The following is a 25,780-nucleotide window of genomic DNA, read 5'->3' on the forward strand; positions in this document are numbered from 1 at the left end:
GAGCAAGGGGGCGGAGTTAGAGCGGAGGCAAGGCGGGGAGGCAAGGCGGGGGCGGTGTTGAGCGGAGCGGGGGGGCGGAGTTAGAGCGGAGCGGGGGGGCGGAGTTAGAGCGGAGTCAAGGCGGGAGGCAAGGCGGGGGCGGAGTTGAGCGGAGCGGGGGGGCGGAGTTAGAGCGGAGCGGGGGGCGGAGTTGAGGGGAGCGGGGGGGCGGAGTTAGAGCGGAGGCAAGGCGGGGAGGCAAGGCGGGGGGCGGAGTTAGAGCGGAGCGGGGGGGCGGAGTTAGAGCGGAGTCAAGGCGGGGAGGCAAGGCGGGGGCGGAGTTGAGCGGAGCGGGGGGGCGGAGTTAGAGCGGAGCGGGGGGGCGGAGTTAGAGAGCGGAGCGGGGGGGCGGAGTTAGAGCGGAGTCAAGGCGGGGAGGCAAGGCGGGGGCGGAGTTGAGCGGAGCGGGGGGGCGGAGTTAGAGCGGAGCGGGGGGCGGAGTTGAGGGGAGCGGGGGGGCGGAGTTAGAGCGGAGGCAAGGCGGGGAGGCAAGGCGGGGGGCGGAGTTAGAGCGGAGCGGGGGGGCGGAGTTAGAGAGCGGAGCGGGGGGGCGGAGTTAGAGCGGAGGCAAGGCGGGGAGGCAAGGCGGGGGCGGAGTTGAGCGGAGCGGGGGGGCGGAGTTAGAGCGGAGCGGGGGGGCGGAGTTAGAGCGGAGTCAAGGCGGGGAGGCAAGGCGGGGGGCGGAGTTAGAGCGGAGCAAGGGGGGCGAAGTTGAGCGGAGCAGGGGGGGCGGAGTTGAGCGGACCAGAGGGGGCGGAGTTAGAGCGGAGGCAAGGCGGGGAGGCAAGGCGGGGCGGAGTTGAGCGGAGGCGGGGCGGAAGCGTGGGCGGAGACCAGGAAGTGACGGCCCTCCCGGTGGTCCTCCGGAGTCGGTGAAGTCCGCGGCGTCGGCTCTGCGGCACCGCGTTCCGGGCCATGGAGAATGGAGCGGTGTACGGCCCCACCACGGAGGAGGACCCGGGCCCCGCCAGGGGCGCCCGGAGCGGCCTCGCCGCCTACTTCTCCGTGGGCCGGCTTCGGTTGCCTCGGCTCGCGTTCAAAGTCCTGCAGTTGGTACGTCCGCGGCCGGGGTGGGCGAGCCGGGCCGGGGGCGGGGCGGGGCGGGCGGGGGTCTGGCCGCGGGACCGCCGGCCTGCGGGCTTGGGAGGCTGCCGAGCCGCTTCTCCTTGACCTGGCTGTTCAGGAAGCGGCAGTTTCCACACCCCAGTTCCTTCTTTCTCGCTGGGAAGGGGGGCGTTCCCTCCCGCCGCCGGGCTGCCGCTCCACCCCAGGGTCCCCCCCGCGGGTCCCTGAGGACTACCCAGGGCCCCCGAGCGAGGTCCGCGGGTCCAGGAAACGCGTCGGAAGCCCAGGTCCACCGCTTCGACTTCTTTCTCTCCCTCTGTTGCGACCTTGGTCTCCTCTCGGAGCTGATACCCTGCCTTATCGCCCAGAGTGCCTGTATTTGTACTAAGTGCTTTTTGTTTATCTTTCTCTGGTTCTTGTGGGTTTTCCCGGTACGAGCCCGTGGTGGTGCTTGGGGGTGTGGGGGCAGTTCGATTTTTGCACCCAGACTCCGGCATTGAGATGGGTGTATCCCATAAACTGTCTCCCACAGGTTTTATATTGACTGGAAAAGAATTACTTCCGAAAGAGCAATATGTGTGTACGAAGTACACGGTGAAAAGCACAGCTCGTATTTGTGTGCAGGTAGCAAAAGTAGGGCATGGTTTACCCCTCTCTGAATTTCACTGAGTTTTCGTTTACTTTGGGCAGTAAAGGTCCTGTAAGCCCCCTAGCAAAAATAACAAAACATCTTTGAATTTTAACTCAAATTACACACATATTGACCTCCAGTGTTCTGTTTTAACCAACTGTGGACATCATTTTCTGCAAGAGGGAAAATTGGTTTTGCTTTTTTTTTTTTTTTTTTGTTTAGTCATCTCGAGTAAAAATAACCAGTTGGTTTCCTTGGGAAGAACTTAAATTCTTAGAACTCCGATAACCAGAACTTATTCTTAGAACTCAGATGACCTACTTTTATTAAATGCGAAAACAGCTGTCAGAAAACTGGTAGTACTTTCTGGTCGTCGAAATGGTCACATCTAGGAATAGTTTGGAAATCACTGGGGGGCAGGTGACAGTGTGGCCTATGGAGCCGGAGAGGGTCTGGCTCTGCCTATCTTTCCAGTCTCCTTTTAGGGAGTTCCATACTGGCAGTCTTTCAGTTGTCACCAGGCATCAGGGGCTCCCTCCTGCCCTTCTTCCTTTGTAACATCTGTTCCTTCTACCCAGAAGTGCATCTTTCTGTTCTCTTGTCAGTTCTAACAGGACTTTGAGATGACAGTGGTGCTCCTCTGCTCTGAGCTAAAATGTTTCCACACAAATAGCAGAGCTCTTTAGAACAGAAAAGATCAGTGTTTGTATCTTAAGTGTTCTTGCTGCTCTACAGACATCATCAGTATTGGTGTCCTGCCTGTTAAATTTCTCTTTGAGTTGTCTGTTTTTCCTTTCTAATCAGAAATAGCAAAGCTGAAGTAAAATTTCTCATTACTTTAGTTTAATAAACGGTAGTTCCATATCCTTGAAATAGAATACAACCAGAAATTTTGGTATAGACTTTTTACTTGGATGTGGAGAAGAGGGGGAAATGAATTTGCCTTGCAAGGATTGGTAGACTGTTCCTGCTTTTTCTCCCTCATACCAGAAGGAGAAAGAGGGATAGGATAAAAACTAAGTGTCTTCTTGAAATCTCCTTACAGGCTTATCTCGGAGATATTGCAGGTTGGGTTCCAGATCACCACAACAAAGCGAATAGTGCAATAAAGGGAGTCTGATGAATGTTTTGGTTTTCCAGGGCATATAAAAGTTATGTTTGCACTATATTGTAGTTTGTCAACTGTTCAGTAGCATTATGTCTAAAAATTGTACATACCTTCATTTAAAATATATATTTTTAAATTTTTTAAAAAAAGTTTTATTTGTTTATTTGAGAGAAAGAGCATGAGCAGGGGGCGCAGAACAGAGGAGGAGGAAGAGGGACAAACAGACTCCATGTGGAGCTCAGAGCCTGTTGCGGGCTCAATTCCAGGACCAGAAGATTATGACCTGAGCGGAAATCAAGAGTCAAATGCTCATCAGACTGAGCCCCCCAGGTGCTCCTTAATTTAAAATGTTTTATCACTAAAAAATTCCAACCATTTTCTGAGCTTTGAGCTAGTTGTAATCCATTATCAGATGACCATAGCAATATAATAAAAATGAAAATGTTTGAAATATTGCAAGAATTACTGAAATGTGACACAGAGACATGAAGTGAGCAAATGCTGTTGGAAACATGGTACCAGTAGACTTGCTTGACTCATTGTTGCCCAAGCATTCGATTTGAAAAATGTATCTGCAATGTGCAGTAAAGCACAGTGCAGTAAAATAGGTGTGCGCTTATTTATGGGGAACTTGCAATGTTATAAGAATGCTTTCTTCAATATAGATTTTTTAAACATATTTCATTATTGCTTTCCATTTTGATTGTTGTCTTTTATTTCCTACTTTGTTTCATTGATGGCCTCTGTCTTTTCATAATAGTGTATATTACGGGAGTTACCCAGAAAGTCCCAAGGAAGTTATAATGAAATAAATTAAAACTCTCATCCAGTCTGAAACAACAGGGCATAGTATTCTTTGCCTTAAGACATGTTATGTCTTTAGGTTATTTTACTCTAGGTAACTTTTTTTTTTTTTTTAATAAGTAGATTTGCAGAGCTCTAATAAAGAAACAACTGTAATGTATGTACTAGGGGTTTCTACCCCTAATCAGAAGAGGAGGTACTTAACCAGGGACATGCAAACCCTATAACATTTTATCCAAAATGTGGTACATATCTGTGTTTGGGTATATTTTTCTAGACCCATAAATCTTATCAAATTCTCAAAACCCCAAAAGAGAAAGAACCTTACTCTAAAACTTAAAAATCAGACTCTGCATTCTTAGGAAATTTCTTAGAATCCAAAGATTGAATTGGATTTCCTCTGAGGTTCTTTTCACTCTTTAAGATTTTTACAAACTTCTGAGGCTCTGTGGAATGTTCTGGCACAGAGCTGAACACCAAACAGAGAGTTGAGCCTATAAACAGAAGGAGAGGTTAGAGATAAAAGAGCATAACCAGCTCTTGAGTTATGTACTCTTGCAATTATGTAGCTGTGTCTACTGCCATTCAGATAAAACCTTAATTTTGTCAAAGGCTTGTCCAAAACAAAAGTATCCCGTAACTACCATCTGACCTTCCAGAACTGGAGAAGAAATACTTAGCTGGGAATGCAAGCATAAGGAGTCATTGCAGTCCTAAATTTTTATGCAGTTTATTTATTTATCAGTTTATTTTATCCTTAGATTGGTCCTGGTGAATATATATACACATATATATGTATACACACACACCCCTATGCAAATATATATACACACACACACACACACACCACACACACACACATATATGTGTGTGTGTGGTGTGTGTGTGAAGTTTTTGTTGTTATTTTGAGGAGTTTTTTTTTTTTATTTCAGGGAAAAATTGACATTGGGCAACCAAATTCCTTGCTGGTAAGCTGATACAATGATCTGAATATGTGTAATATTCTTGTAACACAAGCTGACATATGTGTTTATGGTACCAGTTGAATATCCTGGTGGCCGCACAGTACTGTGATAATAATGACTCCTCAGGCAAGCAGTTTGATTTAGAATTCACCAGTGATTTATTAAATTTTAAAATAATGTTACTCTGTAAGTGCCAAGAAACAAATCACTGATAAGCAGTTTATCTTATATTGGTGATCTTTTCATTATTTCAATGTGAAAATTGATCTGTATTAAATTGAAATGCTCTGTCTTTAACCTTGAGGAAGATCCATAATGTCAGCAAATTCGATCTTTGAACCTTTGTGAGAGTAAATATTTGCCTAAGGTACAGGAGGCCTGGCCTAACTGCAGCCTGCCAGACTTGTTTACTTGGACCTTACGTAGGACCGCAGGTTTTAGTAGCAAGTTCATTAATTCACAAATTAATATAATTTTGTAGTTGGGGCCCTATAATGAATGGTAAGCATTAAAAAATTCTTTTTATAAGAAATGTTTTAGTAGTAGACTGTAAAAGACCAACGATGGAGACTTTGTGTTTAATATAACGACTGTTAATTTAAGAAGACTAATGTTTCAGAAGGGGTAGTGAAACTGAAATGAAGAGAGAGACACAGGGGACTCAATGTTTAAATCACCAGAACTGTGAGTAAGCCACATTTTAGTCACTAAGATTCCCCAAATGTGTTGACCCTAGCAGATTGGTTTTAATGTAAAATTTAGCAGCAAAAGGGGAAATGCACAAAACTCTGATCGTAACTTAAAAATCCAGTCTTAAGGGGAAACCTACACAAACACACATAGTTGTAAAATGAGCTTAATAAACAGTGTTCAAGAAGGGGAACAAGCATGCTGTAGGAGTCAGGAGGCCTGGCTTTGGGGCTATGCCTGGCCAGTGTGGGACCTGGCCTGTCAGAGATTCATTCCACCACCTGTAGACACAAAGGTGGGAGACTCTGCCCTCCAGGGACCTCCCAAGTCCCAAAGGCAGATTCCCATAGATCTGTTTGAGTAAAAGTTTACGTCATTAGAAGCAGTTGCATTGGGTGTACTTCTTCGCTTCATAGTCATTAGCAGTATTTAATGTGAGGTCTTCATGCTACTGGAGAGTAAAACCATTTACCAGAAAATAATTATTGAGCCTTTGAACTTACTTTTAACATTAATCACGATCTCCTTCCCCAGCGACCTTACCTCTTTTCTTATCCTTAACCACTTGGTATTTAATGCTGGTGACTACCCATTTCTTGAAATTATTCCTTTCCTTAATTTTCACACTCAATTTTTTTTAATACAAAAAAGCATTTGTTTACCAAAATATATATAAGAAACTAGGAAAAAGAAACTAGAGAATATGATTAAAATAAGCCATATTTCACCACCACCACCACCCCATCACTGTTTAGATTAATGATTTGGAATGTATTCACTCGCTTATTAAGGAGTTTTCCTAAGAAGTGTTAGACCGCCTGTGACTTGCTTGTCAGGTGTGAGTTGCTCTTTTCTCTCCTACTCCTGAGTTGTGATATTCTTTCAGGCCCCACCCAGTGCTCTGCTCCTCCTGTCTTCTAACCAGCTAAACCAGGCAGGCAGTCCCTGTTGCTTTCATCCAGAAGTCTACACTCCCTGGCCTGATCATCACATAAGCACACCCGGCTCCTTAAACATTTTCATGATCACTGCCCACTCAGGTCAGTTACATTATCCCTGTGGGGTTTACCATGCAAATTCTTGCCTTCATGAATCTGTTCTTTTTTGTCCTCCACCTGGAATGTTCTCTGCCTATCCAGATCCTATGTATCTCTTGGCCCTGCTTTGAGTCTTACTTTTCCGCGTATTCTATTTTAGTATAGGTGGATTGGAGCATTTTCCTGAGATTCCTTGAATCTACATATAATGGATGGTCAATTATGAGTGTATTTTTTTTATTGTTTCTTATACATTGATCTTATTGCCCTGTCAGTACATGTTCCTATACGTATTACAGTGTTGATACATAATACTCAATTGCATTTTTAAAAATATTTTTATTTATTCATGAGAAACAGAGAGACAGAGAGAGGCAGAGACACAGGCAGAGGGAGAAGCAGGCTCCATACAGGGAGCCCAGCGTAGGATGTAGGACTCGATCCTGGGGCTCTAGGATCAGGCCCTGGGCTGAAGGCAGGCACAAAACCACTGAGCCACCAGGGCTGCCCCTCAAATGCATTTCTTAAAAAGTTTTTTTTTTCTTTTTAGTTGAGGTATAATAGACATATATTAGTTTCAGGTGCACCACTTAAAGATACTAATAGTGCTATGGGAGATGATACAGGAAGGTTCAGAGCATCAGACAGATGGGGAGTCAGGAGAAAACTTCATATGGAATATAGTTTGTAGTGCTGATTTCTTGGCTTTTAATGGGAAATCGGAACTAGTGCATGTCCAAACTTGATATCATACCCTTTCATCTCTTAGGAGGCCCGTGCAGAATCTGCCTCTCAATACTGCTCTGAGGCTTCAGGTCAGTAAGAAGGACTCCTGTTGATAAGTTTGGAACAGGACTGGTAGTAAAGACACTGATTGCTGCTGGCTGAGATGGATCCTGCCCCTTTCTTACTGAGAATAGAAAAGCAGTCTGTGTCTCTGCAGAAAAGATTCGATTATTATATGGCCTACACAGATGAGTGTTCCTGACAGTCTAATTATTGGGATAGGAATGGCTCAAGATCAAATACTCTCAGACCCCACTTAGAGTTTTAGGCTGATATATTCTCACAGTTAATTGGCATGTATATACCTGAGGTATATTTTGCAGATTTCTCATAGAGAAAACTCCTAAATGTTGGCTAAGATTTAACATAGAGGCAAGAATAAAGCAAATGGAATATTAGACATTTAGCATCTTATACTGTACTCATGTAAAAACTCATCCCATAATTATAATGACAGACGATGAAAGAAGTATCTTTATGCAATGACTTTCTGGGATTTGTCTTGGTGTGTCACTTTGTATTCTATGGTGTAATAATTGGGAATACCTTACCTAACCTAACATCTGTCTGAAGGAGGTTGTTTGGAATATGCTGGACTATTTTATGTCTTACTTTTAGGACAGGCCTAGGTTTTCACTTCTCCTGGTCGTATACAGAATATGTGAATATGGTACCAGGCCATCTAGCAGTTGTGTGTTTAGTTTTTAAGAAGCTGCTCTATTGTCCAGAGTGGTATACCATTGACTTCTGTTTGATGAAAATATTTTATAGCCTGGTTGGCTCAGTTGGTTAAGCATCTGACTCTTGGTTTCAGCTGAGGTCATGATCTCAGGGTTGTGGGATCAAGCCCTGAGTCAATCTGCACTTACTGTGGAGTCTGCTCGAGATTCTCTCTCTCCCTCTGCCTCTCTCCCACTCACACTTTATCTCTCTTTAGATAAATAAAATCTTTTTTAAAAAGTATTTTGTAGGGCAGTATCTATAACATGCAGTGTATCTGCTGATTTTGGTAGCACTCTTGTCAGGATTGTATCTGGTTCCTTCTGTTCTGGGGGGCAATATGGCATTTCCCGATAGGCTTTGATTTAGGTCACCAGTCATTTTGATGGTCTTAAGGCTCAAAGGAAACTCCCTTGGCTTTCATAAAACCCACACAAACTGCCCAAGTGAACCTCTCTTTTCTCTCTCTTCCTTCTTATTTCTAAAGACCTCCAAACCTGGGCCCTGAATCCTACCTAGAGAGAGCCTCTTTTCGTCCTCATCTTTAGACTCACTCTTCACTCTTCTTGGTTTCTGCCTCAGTGTTTAATCATTGTCAGTTCTCTCCCATCTTGAAATTCCCTTCCGTTTTACCCTGTCCACTACTCCTCTATCTGGCCACTTTTCCCAGTCTATACCTCTTGACTCTGCTGGCTCTATCCCACTACTTTGTCTTCCCCTCTCTTCCCACTATACAGAACTGTAACCTCAGCCTGCCTGGTTGATTGACTCCACTGAAACAGGCTTGCTGAGGTCACCGGCAACCTTCTTGGAGCTCAGTCTGACGTCAGTGTGTCACTGTTGTTCTTTCCCGACCTCTAAGTAGCGTTCTTTACCCATCATTACTTTCTCTTGGTAGTAATACTTTTTCCTTGGTCTAGTACCTCCTTGGACTGCTGCTCCTAATTGTCCTTTGCTGGTGTCACCCCCTCCACACATCCTTTAAATTTTGGGTTTGCTCAGAGTTCTGCATAAAGCTGGCTTTCCTCATTCTGGGGGATCTCACTGGCCAATGCCCACGACTTCATCTCCACCCCAGACCTCTCCCCTGAGCTGCAGACCTGTATATCCTTTTGCTTCCTAGACACCTCCCTTAACTCCTTCACAGACTCCCTCATACACAGCACATTTGAAACGTAATGTATTCTCTTCCTAGCATCCTCACCTCTTAAAAAAAAAGAAAAACAAACAAACAAACCTGACTCTTCTTTCTGCAGTGAAGCCCCTGTATATTAGGATCATATATACAGCAGTGGGAGTGCCATTAAATCGCACTTGCATTTATTTTCTTTTTTTTTTAAATTTTTTTATTTATTTATGATAGTCACAGAGAGAGAGAGAGAGAGGCAGAGACATAGGCAGAGGGAGAAGCAGGCTCCATGCACCGGGAGCCCGATGTGGGATTCGATCCCGGGTCTCCAGGATCGCGCCCTAGGCCAAAGGCAGGCGCCAAACCGCTGCGCCACCCAGGGATCCCTCCCACTTGCATTTAATTGAGTTGCCAAATTAACTAGATTTTACCATTGTCCATTCAGTGCACGGCATTCTGACCCACGCCTGTCTAGCACTGGTGAACACTTGCTTCTGCTGTGAATCAAATTGGGTTATTCCCATGGCTGCCAATTATACTTTTAATGGCCAAACATTGAATTAAATATTACACAGACTGAAATTGAATGTGAAAAGGAATTGTTTCTGTGAAAGCTAAATTGAATGCTTTGAAAGTCTGAAAAATAAATTACTAAAATATTTCCTGTGCACTTAAGTAAGAGCAAGGTAACCATAAAGGGCTAGTAAAACTAGTCCAGACCTAGAAGGATTCTACACTCGGCTTCTCAAGTGTCCGGGGTCTTGCACCACTCCATCTAAACATTAGTCTGCAAGTGGTAATTCTGGACGACAAAAGTGATTAATGGAGGAAACGTGATGTGGAATTCCAATCAGCAGGCTCAAACTCAGAGAAAAGCCCTATTTCAAAAGATTGGTGAATAAATGTGCCTTTTTGCTTTAGGTTAAAATAAAGTGGGGGCACCTGGGTGGCTTAGCTGGTTAAGCGGCTGCCTTCGGCTCAGGTCATGATCTCAGGATCCTGGGATGGGGCCCTGCATTGGGTTCCCTGCTCAGTGGGGAGTCTGATTCTCCCTCTCCCTCTGCCGCTCCCCCTGCTTGTGCTCTTTCGATCTTTCAAATAAATAAAAAATTTTCTAAAAATAATAAAATAAAAGTGTTCATTCAAGTCTGTTGTTTCCTGCTGTTGGTATCCGTCCTGATAAGCGCTCCTGTCACATGCATCTTATAGTGATTGCATGAGCTGTTCTCCATTACCACTACTACCCTGAGCACTGCCCTCCCCTGGTTTCCTTCATCAGCTTCCCGACTGGATGTCCTCCCCAAGATTTGCCCTTCCCCCAGCCCCCTCTCTATGCTGTATGTAGCCAGGGAGACCTACTAAAAGCATGAAGCTGAACGTGTCACCCCTTTGCTTTACAACCTTTTACATCCAGACTTGTTTAAACTAGTAAAAGAGGACATTTAGATCGAGCCTCTACTTGCCTCTTGTCTCATCATTTTCACACTGCCATCCCCTTCCTTCACACTGGCTGCTTGAACCATGTCGACCCAACTTGCTTTCATGGTGCAGCTGGGGATGGTGGGATCTCTTTGTGCCTCAGGGTGAGAGGATGCCAGGTGCTCTCGCCTCCAGGTCTCTCTGTGCACCGCCTCTCTGCCTGGAGCTCCTTTCGCGTCCTTTAGCCCCAAAACTGACCTCCTGTCCATCAGGTCTCAGCTTTCCTCCAGCAAGTCTTTCCTGACCCCTCTACTTGAGGGCCCCTCCTGTGTGCTTTCCCAGCAATGTCCTGTCTTTCCCCCGACTCTAGCATTTAGCACCCGATACTTAACTATTTGTGGACTTGAATTCCCTTCAAGGCAACCAGACTGTTCAGTTCTACAGAGATCAGACCTGTTCGGTCGTCTTGTTTGCCATGGTCTCCACCTCACAGAGAGCTGAGTGAACAGAGGTGTGTTCTGAATACTGGTGGTTTCTGTGGGAAAACACTTGAGTAAACGGTTTTGTTTCTTTTGTAGCTGTTTTCGCTGCTGGCCTTTATCTGCGAGGAAGTCGTGTCACAGTGTACTTTGTGTGGAGGACTTTACTTTTTTGAATTTGTAAGCTGCAGTGCCTTTCTTCTGAGTCTCCTCATCCTGATTGTGTACTGCACTCCAGTTTACAACCAAGTCGATCCTGACAAAGTCAAGCAGTCGGTAAGCATGGAAAAAAAGAGAATCCCTTTACAAAGAACATAGCTCTTTTGGAATGTTGTGAAGTTCTGTTATTCAGACTAGTAATGCTTTTATTTTATTTTTTTTTAAATTTTATTTATTCATGAGAGATGGAGATAGAGAGGTAGAGACATAGGCAGAGGGAGAAGCAGGCTCCCTGCAGGGAGCTTGATGTGAGACTCCATCCCAAGACCCTGGGATCACGCTCCGAGCTACAGGCAGACGCTCAACCACTGAGCAACCCAGGCATCCCTAGACTAGTAATGCTTTTAAAACTCACGCTACTGAGTTTTAAAAGCACTACTCTTAAAACTTTGGAGAGTAGGACACTCTCCATTGTTCCAGCTCTGCCCCTGAGCAACTCCATTTTTCCTACCAAGTGGGGTTGTCGTGGGGGAAAGTGAAATCAGGAAGGGAGTGACAAATGTTGTCAGGAGTTTTCAGTTACTGGTGGTTCCATCTCCTTCACTGTAGGTATTTTTTAAAAACTAAGATTTTTGTCACTTCTGACCTCTCACATTTCCAAGTGTCACTTATGGGTTCATTGTGCACCTGTCCTGCACCAGGCATTACACTAGACTCTAGAGAGTTTGATGAACTAATGTGATATATTTCTGGAGCTTTTAAAATAAAATGCCATGTAATTCTACCTATTTTGTTTTGATTTTTTTGTGTGTGTGTTATGAAAGAAGTTATTAGTGAGTGAATTAAGGCATCTGTTGAATTCATTGTTCGGAAATTTCCCTTTTAATGAAAGCGTACATGAGAATTTTCTTTTCACAGAATCAACGATGCATAACTTTGTAAAGACAGTCTGTTGGCACGTGTCTTTGAGTATAGTGTGGATTTGTGAGATGACACATGAAATGATTCACATGGTTTCCACACTTAAAGAAGAAAGAACTGAACAGTTTCCTTCTTCCGTAGTGTTGGAGTTAACAGTAGTGTGAAGTAGTGTGTGAAGAATTGTACATGTCAGGGTTGACATATGAAAGCACTCATGTCTCTGAGGGAAAAGATACAAATGAGGGTAAATTTTTAACTATTAAGAACAAGGAATAGGGATCCCTGGGTGGCACAGCGGTTTAGTGCCTGTCTTTGGCCCAGGGCGCGATCCTGGAGACCCGGGATCGAATCCCACGTCGGGCTCCCGGTGCATGGAGCCTGCTTCTCCCTCTGCCTGTGTCTCTGCCTCTCTCTCTCTCTCTCTCTCTCTCTCTGTGTGTGACTATCATAAATAAAAAAAAAAAAATTAAAAAAAAAGAACAAGGAATAACAAGATCAATACAAAGCAGCAGTAAGATTCTGTTTTTTATTTTTATTTTTTAAATTTTTAAAAAGATTTTATTTATTTATTCAGGAAGGAGAGAGAGAGAAGCAGAGGGAGAAGCAAGCTCCATGCAGGGAGCCCAACATGGGACTCAATCCTGGATCTCCAGGATCAGGCCCTGGACTAAAGGCAGCGCTAAACCGCTGAGCCACCCAGGCTGCCCAGATTCTGTTTCTTAAATTGAGAAGTGAGCACTGAGTCACATACTAATATACACCTGAGAGACTTTTTTCTGTATACCCTTTAGTACCTTTTAAATCTTGTGCTATGGGCAGCCTGGGTGGCTCAGCGGTTTAAGCGCCTTTGGCCCAGGGCATGATCCTGGAGACCCAAGATCAAGTCCCACATCAGGCTCCCTGCTTCTCCCTCCGCCTCTCTCTCTCTCTCTCTCTCTCTCTGTCTATCATGAACAAGTAAATAAAATCTTAAAAAAAATAAAAAAAATTAAAAAAGATAAATCTTGTGCTATAAGAATCCATACAGAATTATCTTAAGTTTAAAAATTAAAAAGTTAAAAAAAAAAGTTGATACCACAGCAGGTATAAAAATAACTTTGAAAAATAGGTCGGGTCTAAATCACATCCACCAAGCCTTTGATGAGCACATACCTGCCGCTCTTGGTATAGCCAATATATGAGCCAATATATGTCTCGTTATCCTTCTAGATAATAGCAGCTCTCAGCGTGGACTTGGACCAGACAGTTTACATGCTGGGATTTAAAATCCTCATGCTGTAATGCTCCCATTTTTCTGGTAGGGAAATTTGGGTTCAGGGTGGTTACAGACCTTGTCCAGAGTTACACAGGTAGCGTAAAAATAAATAGAGACTGGAACCCAGGAGAGCCCTCAACATTCTGCAGTCCATTCTGTGGACTCCTCCAAATCCTCCTAGAACCAGCACCCTAGCAACTTTCCATTCTGTCATGGCAAATGGCATCACCTCAGGGATCTCCATATAATGATGACAGTAGCAGAACCCATTTATTGTATGAAATGCATATTAAGAGGTTGCAGAGAATTCCTTTGAATTTTTATTAATTATGTTTTAATCTTTGTAAATTTTTCCCTTTTACCGCATACACAGAAGTATGCGGTAAGATTTTTGGAAAAGTGAAAAAATTACTAGTATCTGAGCTGCTTGATTTGCAGTTCCCGTGTATAAATTTGTATTTTAAACATTAAAGACAATTTATTTTTCAGTTTCTTAGCTCTCAACAGCAAAACAGTATCATTATCCATAAAAATATTTTTAGAAATGTTCAGTTTTTACTTCAGTGCTGCATCTGTAGTGTTTAAGAACATTTATCTTTTTGGCCAGAAACAATATTAGAGTATTTTTCTAAACTAAACAAAATGTAAAACATTTATTATATCAAATGAGCAATTAAGAATTATTTTTTTTTTTTTAGTTAGAGTTAGTACTGATCCTGAAATGCTGGAGGAAGGGAATAAATCAGTCATTTCATTCTAAAACAGCTTTTGTAAATATTTTACTATACTTCTTTTGGATCTTTTGTGTCTGTTTATAGGTGATTAAGAGTCATAGTCAGATATGTTGTAATTTTCACCTAACATTGTAAGGATTTCATGTTTGTTTGAAAGGCTTAAAAATCACTTTTATTCTTGACCTATTAATGTACTTAAATACTTTTTAATGTCAGAGACGTTTTCTGCTTTACAGAAAATATTGTGAGAGGGTAGTGGTGGTGATGTTTGGGGGGACATGGGGAAAGGATAAGCTTTTTTTTTTAATCTTTATTTATTTATGATAGTCACACACAGAGAGAGAGGCAGAGACACAGGCAGAGCAGGCTCCATTGCACCGGGAGCCCGACGTGGGATTCGATCCCGGGTCTCCAGGATCGCGCCCTAGGCCAAAGGCAGGCGCCAACCACTGCGCCACCCAGGGATCCCAGAATAAGCTTTTTGAAGGGAGAATCTTTTCTATCCCATGCTGTTGTGGCTCAGAGTCTGTGGGAGTAACAACAGTCAACACTTATGGAACATTTACTGTGTGCCTGGCACTGATCTAAGCACCATTAGAAACACCTGTGAAGATACTGCTCTTACTCCTATTTTGCAGATGAAGAGACTAAGGCACACAGATGTTAAATAATGAATTCAGAGTCATAGAGCCAAGAAGTATTGTCCTGGGATTTGAACTCAGATAGTCTGGTTCTGGAACCTGTGTTTATTGAACACCACATTATTCGGTCTCAAAATGGTTGCCTTGTTTGATACCTCCTTGAATGTAGTCCAGATACTAGTAAATGGAAATTTATTTGTGCGTCACAGATTTGAAATGACATTTGAGGGACACCTGGGTGGCTTAACAGTTGTGCGTCTGCCTTTGGCTCAGGGCGTGATCCCAGGGGTCTGGGGATCGAGTCGTACATTGGGCTCCTTGCACGGAGCCTGCTTCTCCCTCTGTCTGTGTCACTGCCTCTCTCTCTGTGTCTCTCATGAATAAATAAATAAAATCTTTAAAAAAATAACATTTGAAGGAATGAAAAATAAAGTATTGCAGAAAAACACTTTTTGTATAAGTGAAGAGAAAATCTCTTATTTATTTTTTTAGAAATGTTAAGTACACAATCGACAACATAGGAATTCTGTATTGGATGGGTTTTCAGAAAACTCTGAAAATATCAGACTTAAAACCTTTTGGAAAGGCCAGTTTTACCAGCTTCTCCTCTGAATCAAGTGTGCATGTCAAGCACTGGTTTCAGTTGGCAACTGAGAGAAGCCTTACAAGATTATACCTGAGAGAGCCCTGGGAAACCCATGAAGAACTTCACGTCATGAACCGCATTTTGAGGAGATATGGAAGCTTTTATAGAGTAGATAAGCTCATATCATACAAGCTCATTTTGGGTTAGTCACTTGGAACAATTGAAAGCAATATGTTCTTGCAGAAAGCTTACATTTCTTAACAACATACTATTGGCATCATTTTATGTAGTTAATGACAGGTGGTTCTTCTGATTCTTTTCCAGAGTGCTTTCAAAGCACTGAAGTACTCTCAGAGAGGCCATCGTAGCATAGAATACAGATCTTCCTCAACTTAACAATGGGTTACATCCTGATAAATCCATCATAAGTTCAAAATATTGTAAATTAAAAGTGCATTTAATACATTTAGCCTCCTGAACATCATAGCTTAGCCTAACCTACCTTCAGTGTGCTCAGAACACTTATATTGGCCTGCAGTTGGGCAAAATCATCTACCACAAAGGCTATTTGATGATAAAGTGTTAACTCATGTAATTGGATACTATACTGAAAGGGACAAACAGAATGGCCATGTGGGTACAGAAGGATTGTCAGTGTACCCCGGTTGTTTAATCTTGTGATCGGTGGCTGACCAGGAACTGCTGCCACTGTGCAGCATCATGATGAAGAAGCGTCCCACACAGCACTAGCCTGAGGGAGCATCCAAATTCACAGTTTGAAGTACAGTTTCTACTGAATATGTAACATTTTTGCATCATTGTAAAGTTAAAGATCATAAGTGGAACCATTGTAAGTCAGGGACCATCTATACTTTGAAAGAGAAGAAAAGTCTGTTTCTGGTTTTTGTTTTTTTTTTGCTGGAAATAAGATGGGATTTTTTTTTATCCTTTTTAAAAGATTTTATTTAAGAGAGGACGAGAGAGCACAAGCAGGGGGAGGGGCAGAGGGAGAAGCAGACTCTCTGCTGAGCAGGAAGTCCGATGTAGGGCTCAATCCCAGAACCCTGAGATCATGAACTGAGCCGAAGGCAGACGCTTAACAGACTGAGCCACCCAGGCACCCCATGTAAGATGGGATTTAATAAACCTTTGGGTTTGATCATTTTAATGTATCCTAGAACACACACACACACACACACACACACACACACACATACACGACCTTTTGGGGAACTGCTTTTATTAAAAGATTATCTTGTGACATACTCTGAATACACCTGTCCAAAGTGTGGATAGTGTTCCTTTACAGTGGTGTTCGTCAATTCCAGACTTGAGAAGCTGAAGCATGGGGTGCCTGGGTGGCTCAGTCAGTTAAGTGTCTGCCTTCGCTCAGGTCATGATCCCAGGGTTTTGGGATCGAGCCCCAAGCCAGGCTCCCTTGTCAGCAGGAAGCCTGCTGCTCCCTCTCCCTCTCTCTCTCCCCCTGTTTATGCTCTCTTGCTTTCTGTCTGTCAAATAAAAAAAAAAATTTTTTTTTAAAGAAGCTGAAGTGTGTTGGTTTGGGCTATATGAAGAAAAAACTGTGTCACTAAAGTTTTTAAAAAATAAAAAACAAAAGCTATTGTTTCTATCAACCTAACCATATGGTATTCTTTATGCACATGTTCTAGGACTTTTATATTACTTTGGGAACAGGATGTGTGTTTTTGTTGGCATCCATCATTTTCGTTTCCACACATGACAGAACAGAAGCTGAGATGGCTGCATCCGTGAGTACCTTGTATTTTGAAGCCTTGCTTAAGTTTTTTTTCCTTAGAAATATGGAACTTGAAAGTACTTGACAGGTGATACAGTGTGGGAGAGTGGTTTGTTTAGTAATTTATTTTTTAGTGTAATTTTGAATAGAGGACCTAAGAGCAAATAAATATGATAGCCTTAGAAACCTAGAACCTGTCTTTAGAATTTATAATAAAACCCCCTTTCCTCTACATATGCATGCGTCACTGCTAATGGAAGTGGTAGTATTGACTTTGGTTATTGTATGTTTTTCTACTTTGCAGTCCAGCAAAAACATACCTACATGCCACATGCTTTTCTAGGTGTAGAAAGCACATAGGAGAAATGATCCAAGGGTTCTACCTTTATAATAAAAGAGAGATAATAAATGGAAAAGTAAATGTTTTTATCCGAAATCCTTGGGGGGGAGGAGACAGATTTATGTATGTATGTATGTATTTATTTATTGAATTCAGAATATTCTGGTTTTTAGAAAAGTAGCACTGCACATGTACTAATATTATATGACACCTTCAGAGGGCCTGGAGCAGCACCCTGTAATCCAGCATGTTAATATTTCTGAAGCTTGAATATTCACACTAAAAGGGATAAAGACTGGAAGGAGTTATACTTCATGCCACTTTTTAGCCAAGTAAATTATGAAAGCTTTATTTTTGTAGCTTTTTGGATTTCCGAATTACAAATCAAAGATCATGCACCTGAATTGGTACCAGTGTTGTGAACATGAACAGCTGATAACTGAGTGATTCATCCTCTTCCAAGTCAGCTGGGTTCCAATTAATACTTTATTCATGACAAAACTGAACTTATAATTAATTGACTTGTCAGCTATTAGATCATTAAAATCATTAAACTACTTTTAATTACAGAAAACTCAAAAGGAGTTCAGAGACTTCACCTGTTCATGTGAGCATGGTTAGCACACATGTAAAACCTGTATAAAACAAAACAAATTAATGGGGAACCTTGACTCATTCTGGCAAGAAGTAATATTTATGCATGTGCACATGAATCAATGGTACATGAAGAGAAAAGTCAAAGTTTTAATAGACCCTTATGGTTAATTTCAGTCTGTATACATATTTTTATTGCAGAGTAGTATGATAGGGTGATCAGTAAAATGTTTTGAGGTATGGAAATATATTATTATAAAATCCTTAGAGAGGGTTGCCTGGGTGGCTCAGTTAGATGAGAGACCAACTCTTGATTTCATCTCAGGTCATGATCTCAGGGTCACGAGATCAAGCCCTACCTTGGGCTCTGCACTCAGCGGGGAGTCTGCTTGAGATTCTCCCTCTCCCGCCCATGCCCCTCCCTCAGCTCGCTTGTGCACTCTCTTTCTCTCTCTCAAAAATAAAGAAATATATCCTTAAAAAATAAAATAATATCCTTGGAGGAAATGAAATAGAGTTGAGGAAAGTTGAGTTGAAGGGGAAAGAGAGTATGGCATGAAATTCCCAGCTATTAAAACACAGGTTATTTGTGTGTTATAATTAGGTGATGTATTAGATTATTAACAGTATTTAGATTTAATTGGATATATTTAAGAATGACTGGTAGTTTAAAAACTCAGTATTTATAATATGCTGGAAATTACCTTTTACAACTATTTAAATTATGAAAAAATTTACAGACTTAAACGAGTGAGGGAGTCCATTAAAAAAAAATTGTCAAGTATGTGAGCAACAGATCTGGAAGATGATTTGTCTGGATGGTATGGCGTAGAGGGCCCTGTGTAGACTGGGGCTCTCCAGGAGGTCAGGGATGGCTTCACAGACACAGTGATGTCTGGACTGTCCTTAAAGCATGTAAAATGTTTCCCAGGCAAATAAGGTGATAGACACCATCATGCCAAAATAAAGCCTCCAGAGGGGAGAAGTGACTTGGGTTTGGAGATGTGGGATGGTAATTAAATATCAGTTGGATGTTTTGGGGCTATTGGGGTGAATTAATGACATTTGGAGTTCAGTTTGCTTTACAGTGAGATGTAGCAGAATGTATTCTTTAGGATAGAAAGGTTGGATGTGAAGGGTCAAGAGAGTGGAGCGAACTACAACAAAATATTAAAAATCTAGAACAGACTGCTGGTTACTGAAGTGAGGTGGGTTGGGTGATGGCTAAATAGGCAATGGGGATGAGTGAATGCACTTGTCTGATGAGCTCTGGAAGTGCTGAATCACTATATTGTATACCTGAAACTAGTATTACTAATATTATGCTGTATGTTAAATAAAAACTAAAAGAAATTTTAAAAAACAATAAATAAAAATCATGGAGAGGGCAGCCCCAGTGGCCCAGCGGTTTAGCGCCTGCCTTCGGCCCAGGGTGTGATCCTGGGGACCCGGGATCAAGTTCCACGTCGGGCTCCCTGCATGGAGCCTGCTTCTCCCTCTGCCTGTGTCTCTGCCTCTCTCTGTATCTGTGTCTCTCATGAATAAATAAATAAAATCTTAAAAAAAAATGATGGAGAGATGGATGTTAGATGTGGAAGGGATTTTAGCCATTACCTACATCAGTTTTCTCTTTTTATAGAGCAGTTCTTTGACCCCATTTCTTTCCTGGTTTTGCTTAGTGAAGATTTCTTGACAGAATTCTCAGAATGTTTGATCATATGTTAGAAGAGTACAATAAGGAAGTGATTTAAGGAAGAGGAAGTAGGTAGTGGTGTCATGTTGCTGTGTCATTATAGTGTGACAATTAACTGGAAAATATTTTTAGGTAATTTAACCTAAAAGTATCTTCAAAATAGAATTTCTGTTGATCAATCAATTGTTATTGATTTCTTCTTGCCATTTTCACCTATGCTCAGCTCCCTACTCACATATTTCCTTTACCTCCCCTGTGGATCAGTCTAACCATTGCTAATAATCTTGTGTTTTGTATCATTTTATAGGATTTTGTTTTTCATCTATTAACCTTAGTTTCACAGATTGGCATCCCACATATACACATGCACACGCAAAACGAGACATCTCTATTTTATGAAACGTCAACTAATAGCCATTATTCTAGGGTTTTTTTTTTTTTTTGTAACTTCTTTTTTTTTAATGACCTGAAAAAGTACTTTATTACTAAGGTTAAGAATAGGGTGTATAAGATAGGGATGCCTGAATTAAGACATTAAGCATCTGCCTTCAGCTCAGGTACTGGGATTGTGCCCCGTGCTGGGCTCCTTGCTCAGCAGAGAATCTGCTTCTCCCTCTCCCCTGCCCCCTCATGTACCCTTGCGAGCTCTCTCTCTCTCTCTCTCTCTTTGCACACACACTCTCTCTCTAATAAATAAAATATTTTTAAAAAAAGAAGAAGAATGTGTATAAGATAAAATTGATGAATCACCTTGCTTGTATAAAACACTCTCAGAGCCAAGTAGAAAATGTGATATTATATTCCAAAATCTGTCATATAACCCTTGTTCTTTCTTCTCAGGTCTTTGGATTTCTAGCAAGTATTATGTTCCTGTGTGACGTTGTCATTGTGTTCATTTGGAAACGACGGGAGTCCCAGGCTAGGAAACCAGAGGCTACCAGGCCAGGGGGCCTCACAGAACCCCTTAATGGTTAAGGACTCAAGAGACCGGGTGTTACATAAGGTATTGACTGCATGGCACCTGAGCCCTGGCCGAAGCTCATGGAGAATTTGTCTAATTGTTAAACCACTTCTTTTGGAGAGCGAGGGGAAGGGCAAGAAGGCAGTGTGTCAGTTACCACAAATTAGGCCAGGGAGTTTTGGGGTTTAAAAATTTTTTAAAAAAATAATGTTAAAACCTCTGTCACTTGAAATGGTTCTGTTTTTGTTTTTGGAATTGAGGACAGTTGTTTCTTTAAATCACATAGCTCAACTGATGAGAATTTATTCTGTCATCATTGTTGGCCTAGCTATCAAATTACGCTATACAGCCAGCATGATTAAGTTCATTGATTTAGACATTGTTTTATTCTTAAATTAATTTGCTTAGGTAGGTTTTTTTGATATCAGATAAAATTCAATGTATACTGAAGAGATCACTATTTAAAATGTTGGTCTAGGTTCTTTTTTTTCCTTAAAAATATAATACTCAGGTTTTACTGTATCTTACTCGGTCTTAAAATTACATTGTAACATTTTAGGATAATTATTAATTCTTTCTGCGACCCTTTATAGCCTAATAGAAACTGTATGAAAGGTGTTGGTATTTTATATGTATAAGAGCAACAACATCATAAACCCCATGTTTATACTGCACTTTGGTTGTTGTTAATAAGCAAAAAAAAGAAAAAAGAGAGAACAATTGTATATAACACAAAAAAATGGAAGAAACTCTCATGGCTAGAGACCAAAGATAAAAAAGATACACTTTTTGTGCAATACATGGAAAGTAATTATAAAAACAGGTTTCAACCACTTACCACTGTCTGAAGAGAGAAGTTCATACTATGAGTTAGAAATTGATCCATTTCCCTACTGGCATGTGGTTATTTCTACTGAAGTTAATACAGCTCTGCGGGTCCTGTTCAGTGTCTTCTCTGAAGCCTTCCCTCTTTTTAAAACCCCAGCCGTTGATTTTTACATCTATTTGAGATTCTCCCTTCTACTCTCTTTACCCACATGGTCTGTACACTTCATCATCCGACAGCAGTGGAACCTCTAGCTCTGACTCTTGCTTGATGGCAGGGGTCTCTATGTGGTCCAAAATTTGGGGCCCTTTTAATCGCATAGAATATGTAGTGGGATCTTTAGGGTTCTTGTTCCCACCTTGGGCACTACTATAACTTCTCTTTGAAGACGACTTTCTTAAGAAAGTAAGCATCTAGCAGATCCTGCCCAGGTTAATACTGATGATGGTATAAGGAAGCAGTCTAACCATTCTCAAGAGACACTTCATACCTAGTTCTGATGGTTTGGAAGAGTTGTCTCTTTGCTGGCAGGCCGTCTTAGGGCCAGCCAGACAAGGCACTTGAGATAGGACCTTTCTGACCAACTGCTTCGTAGACCTTTCTTGTACTCCTCTTCCATTTTCGACTCAGTGTAGTATTAAGACAATGAGCCCATGCGTCAGTACTTCAGGACTTTGGTGGAGGTCTCCCAGGGTTTTCTATCTGAAGGAGCGGAATCATGTTTTCAGTGAGAAAAGTTAATGACCTTATCCTTTTTAAAATTCTCATTTGTGCGTTTTAGATGTGGCAGATGTGGTTGTAAGAATTCATCATTATGGCCAGACACAGCTTCTGCTCTGTCTTGCTGACTCAGAACCTTCCTCATTTGTACCAGAGCATGGATGCTAGCTAGTGCTAGTGATGCTGTCACCACTACCTCCTTGGGAGATAATGAAACCAATCACTGATGCTGTTTTTACTGGGCACACCATTGAAGTGAGGAGAAGTAGCCTGGTTCTGGGGTTCAAGAATAAAGAGTAGCACAAGATAACTAGCTTCTGGTTGGCAGGTTCTGGAATTTCACATCTAACTATACACCACTGTCATTTTAAATATCATGTAGACCTGGCTGGGTGTCACAAAAAAGCATCTGGGCTACCTCAGGGAACCCCCCATATATGTGCATGGGCATAGTTGAGTTTGATGGATATATCCGAGCCGGCCTCACACGTACAGCACGTTGGCATTGAGCTTCACCTCTGCTTGCTCAGAGGCTTTGCTTCCTTTTGTTTCACTGAGGCAGAAGTGGACCTCTTCACTGCCACTTAACTCTTCCCTTTTCAGAAAGATAATATATTCACTAGTATTTTTGGTCACTCTAGAACTTTTCTTCATTCTATTTTTTAGGGGACCCATGACTGATTAGCCTTGCTCTTCTGTTGTAGAAGGAACAAGAGTGAAAAGACCATGTAGAAAATAAAAAGTTTAAGGAGATCTTGGGACCAAAACCCCTTCTATGTCCAAAAAAGGACACACTCAGTAAACTGAAATTTAACATAATTTTTTATTAACAGCCATGTTACATTTGTTATATTTTATACAAATAAACTGTTTAGAATGGTTCTTAAAAATTATAAGGGAAATGCACACAGAATAAAAATTTTTATAATTGTACTTAAATTATGTTCTATTTGGGGACTGGGAAATGTATTTTTACATTGTTTATAGCCAATTGCTTTTGTATTTATCAGTTTAAATCCTTGGTCTTTTTTTTTTTTTTAATCTCTCTCATTGGCAAATTTTGTAGTCTTCTTTTTAAATAAATCCATTTAATCGCCTTTGTAGTTGTTTCATTATTATTACAGAAGCCTGATGCTGAGATGAAAACTTTCTCCAGAGTTCTAGGAGTTGGCTCTACAACCCTGGGTAAGTCCCTATGTAGGAGACTGAGTTGTGTGAGTCTGCCCAGGTGTGGGGCACAGGTAGAAAAGAAATGAACCCACTTCTTTCCCAGGGGCTGCCGCTCTTGCTGCCAAGATGGAGTACCCATCCAAACTGTTTTCAGGGAGCCATATATTGAAGAGTCACAAAGGAATGTTAGGGAGTAAACAATTTGAAATACTTGCAGAGAAGCAAATTGAGACACGCCCATCCCATCTCTCAATGTGGCCACACAATGCTAAAAACAAAAGAGGCACATTCTCTTTCAGACTGTCCAGTGACTAGGAAAGTGTGAAGCAAAACTCTGGTAGTTCTGGTCAAGCTTACAACTATTTGTGTCGTCTGCAGAATTCCTGCCTCCAGTCTGTACAAGAATAACAAGATCTTTATAGTCATTAGGAATTCACTGGAATCTGTACATTCTTCAGAGTTTTGTATTTTGTTTTGATAGCATTGTGTATCATGTGCAGTCAACTGCGAGGAGCAGAAAACCTCATTTTTTTTTAAGATTTTATTTATTTATTCATGAGACACACAGAGAGAGGAAGAGACATAGGCAGAGGGAGAAGCAGCTCCCTGCAGGCAGCAGATGCGGGACTGCATCCCAGGACTCCAGCATCACACCCTGAGCTGAAGGCAGACACTCAACTACTGAGCCATCCAGGCATCCCAGAAAACTTAATTTAAATAGGTCTTAAGCAATAAGGAAAATTTGTTTCCTAAGAAACGAAGGTAGGGCAGTTCTGTGACTGTCAGAGTTCAGTGACTCATTGGCATTTGCAGGGACCAAGACTCTTCCCATGTTTTTCTGCCCATCCATCTTCTGCTGTGAGTTTTTGTTCTTAGGATTGACCCTTTAGGGTAGAGTAAGATGGAGGCAATATCTCCAGGCATCGTTCACTTGCACGACCCTGTCCAAAGGTGCGAAGGGAAGAGATTATAGAAAAACGAACACTTTTCGATGCTTGAACTAAATAATAATTGTACGGTACTGTGTACCGTAGCAAATTGCTTTAATAAAAGAAGGGAAGTATTGTTTCCTGAGATCTTCGCATTTGGCTACTTTTAATTGTTGAAATAGGCACTGGAAGCACAGGAGATCATACCCTGTTGAAGGCACTGCCCAGCTTTAGTAGATCATAGCTTTTATTAACCATATTTTCTTTAAAGGACCTTGTTTAAAACAAAATGAAGTTTCACTTTTGAAGTACCACCACCTCGAATTTTACTTTTTTACTTTTCCAAAGGCAAGCATTACCTTGCATTTGATGGCTGTCTTTCCTGCTTTATCCTCTGTGCTCTCTATAGAAATGTGTCCATAAGCAATGTGTGACGTGGTCTCTATGCTCTATTTCTCCTTTTATAGATTGCTTTCTTCAATCAGTAGTATTTTGTAATTTATGGGACGCAGCTCTCGTTCACTCATTTTAACTACTACTTGGTCTTCCATTGAATGAATACGCCATAATTGACTCACTTTTCCACTATTGATAGAAAACTTTTAATGTGGTTTATTTTTGACGTATATGAACATGTGCACATGTGCAAGAGTTATATGTTGAGTGTGTCCTTAGAAGTAAAACCATTGGTTCACAGGGCATGTGCAGTTCCAACATGGCTAACTCCCCAGTGGTCTCCAAAGTGGAGCCCTCTCCTCAGCAGCGTACGGGACTGCTTGTTCAAGGAAACACTAGCATTAGTCTTGCACTTAGTATTAGTTTGGCTTAACGCTTCTGCTGACCTGGGACGGAAATGGTCTCTCATTTGATTTTACACTCCCCTTATTACTGGTGAACCTGATCATCTTCTCATTTGGTTGTTAACCTTTTAGGTTTCCCCACATCTAAGAGTTTTTTGTTTATTTCCTTTGCCTTTCTTTCACATTGAAGTTTTTTTTTTTTTTAAGATTTTATTTATTTGTTCATGAGAGACACAGAGTCAAAGACAGAGGCAGAGACACAGGCAGAGGGAGAAGCAGGCTCCATGCAGGGAGCCCAATGAGAGACTCGATCCCTGGTCTCCAGGATCACGCCGTGGGCTGAAGGTGGCGCTAAACCACTGAGCCACCCGGGCTGCCCACATTGAAGTTTTTTTAAAAACTCACTGTAGAGTTCTTGACATATTGTGGATGCTATCCTTTGTTAGTAATAAATTAGCCTTGGAAATGTCTTACCAAAGTCGAAAATAATATTTTAACTTTGCTTCTTTGCTTATCAATTGTTACCTCAAGGTCACAGACATTCTCTGCTTTCTAAATTGTTTAAAGATTTGCATTTTGGATGCCTGGGTGGCTCAGCAGTTGAGTGTCTGCCTTTGGCTCAGGCCATGATCCCAGACTCCTGGGATCAAGTCTCACATCGGGCTCACTGCAGGGAGCCTACTTTTCCCTCTGCCTGTGCCTCTGCCTCTCTCTGTTTCTTATGAACAAATAAAATCTTAAAAAAAAAAAAAAATTTGCATTTTATATTTAGTACTTGAATGTACCTCAATCTCTGTGTGTGGTGTGAGTACTGCATGCCATC

General features: G+C 41.7%; 2 protein-coding genes across 3 annotated transcripts in view; one reads left to right on the top strand and one right to left on the bottom strand.

Annotated features, from left to right (window-relative positions):
• The first annotated feature begins 851 nt into the window (after window positions 1–851).
• On the top strand, window positions 852–23,155 carry CMTM6 (CKLF like MARVEL transmembrane domain containing 6). Its single transcript, XM_041733963.1, has 4 exons — window positions 852–1,092; window positions 10,972–11,148; window positions 16,839–16,937; window positions 20,392–23,155. Exons 1-4 carry the CDS (start codon window positions 955–957, stop codon window positions 20,524–20,526), a joined length of 549 nt encoding a protein of 182 aa, XP_041589897.1. The 5' UTR covers window positions 852–954; the 3' UTR covers window positions 20,527–23,155.
• Window positions 23,136–25,780, bottom strand: part of CMTM7 (CKLF like MARVEL transmembrane domain containing 7) — a 63,738-nt gene continuing 61,093 nt past the window's right edge. For both annotated transcript variants that reach the window (XM_041733962.1, XM_041733959.1), the window contains one exon: window positions 23,136–24,169. In XM_041733962.1, the coding sequence (XP_041589896.1) occupies window positions 24,156–24,169 (14 nt within the window). In that variant the 3' untranslated portion in view covers window positions 23,136–24,155. The remainder of the gene's footprint in view (window positions 24,170–25,780) is intronic.

Source organism: Vulpes lagopus, chromosome 19, assembly GCF_018345385.1.
Source record: "Vulpes lagopus strain Blue_001 chromosome 19, ASM1834538v1, whole genome shotgun sequence".
Taxonomy (NCBI): domain Eukaryota; kingdom Metazoa; phylum Chordata; class Mammalia; order Carnivora; family Canidae; genus Vulpes; species Vulpes lagopus.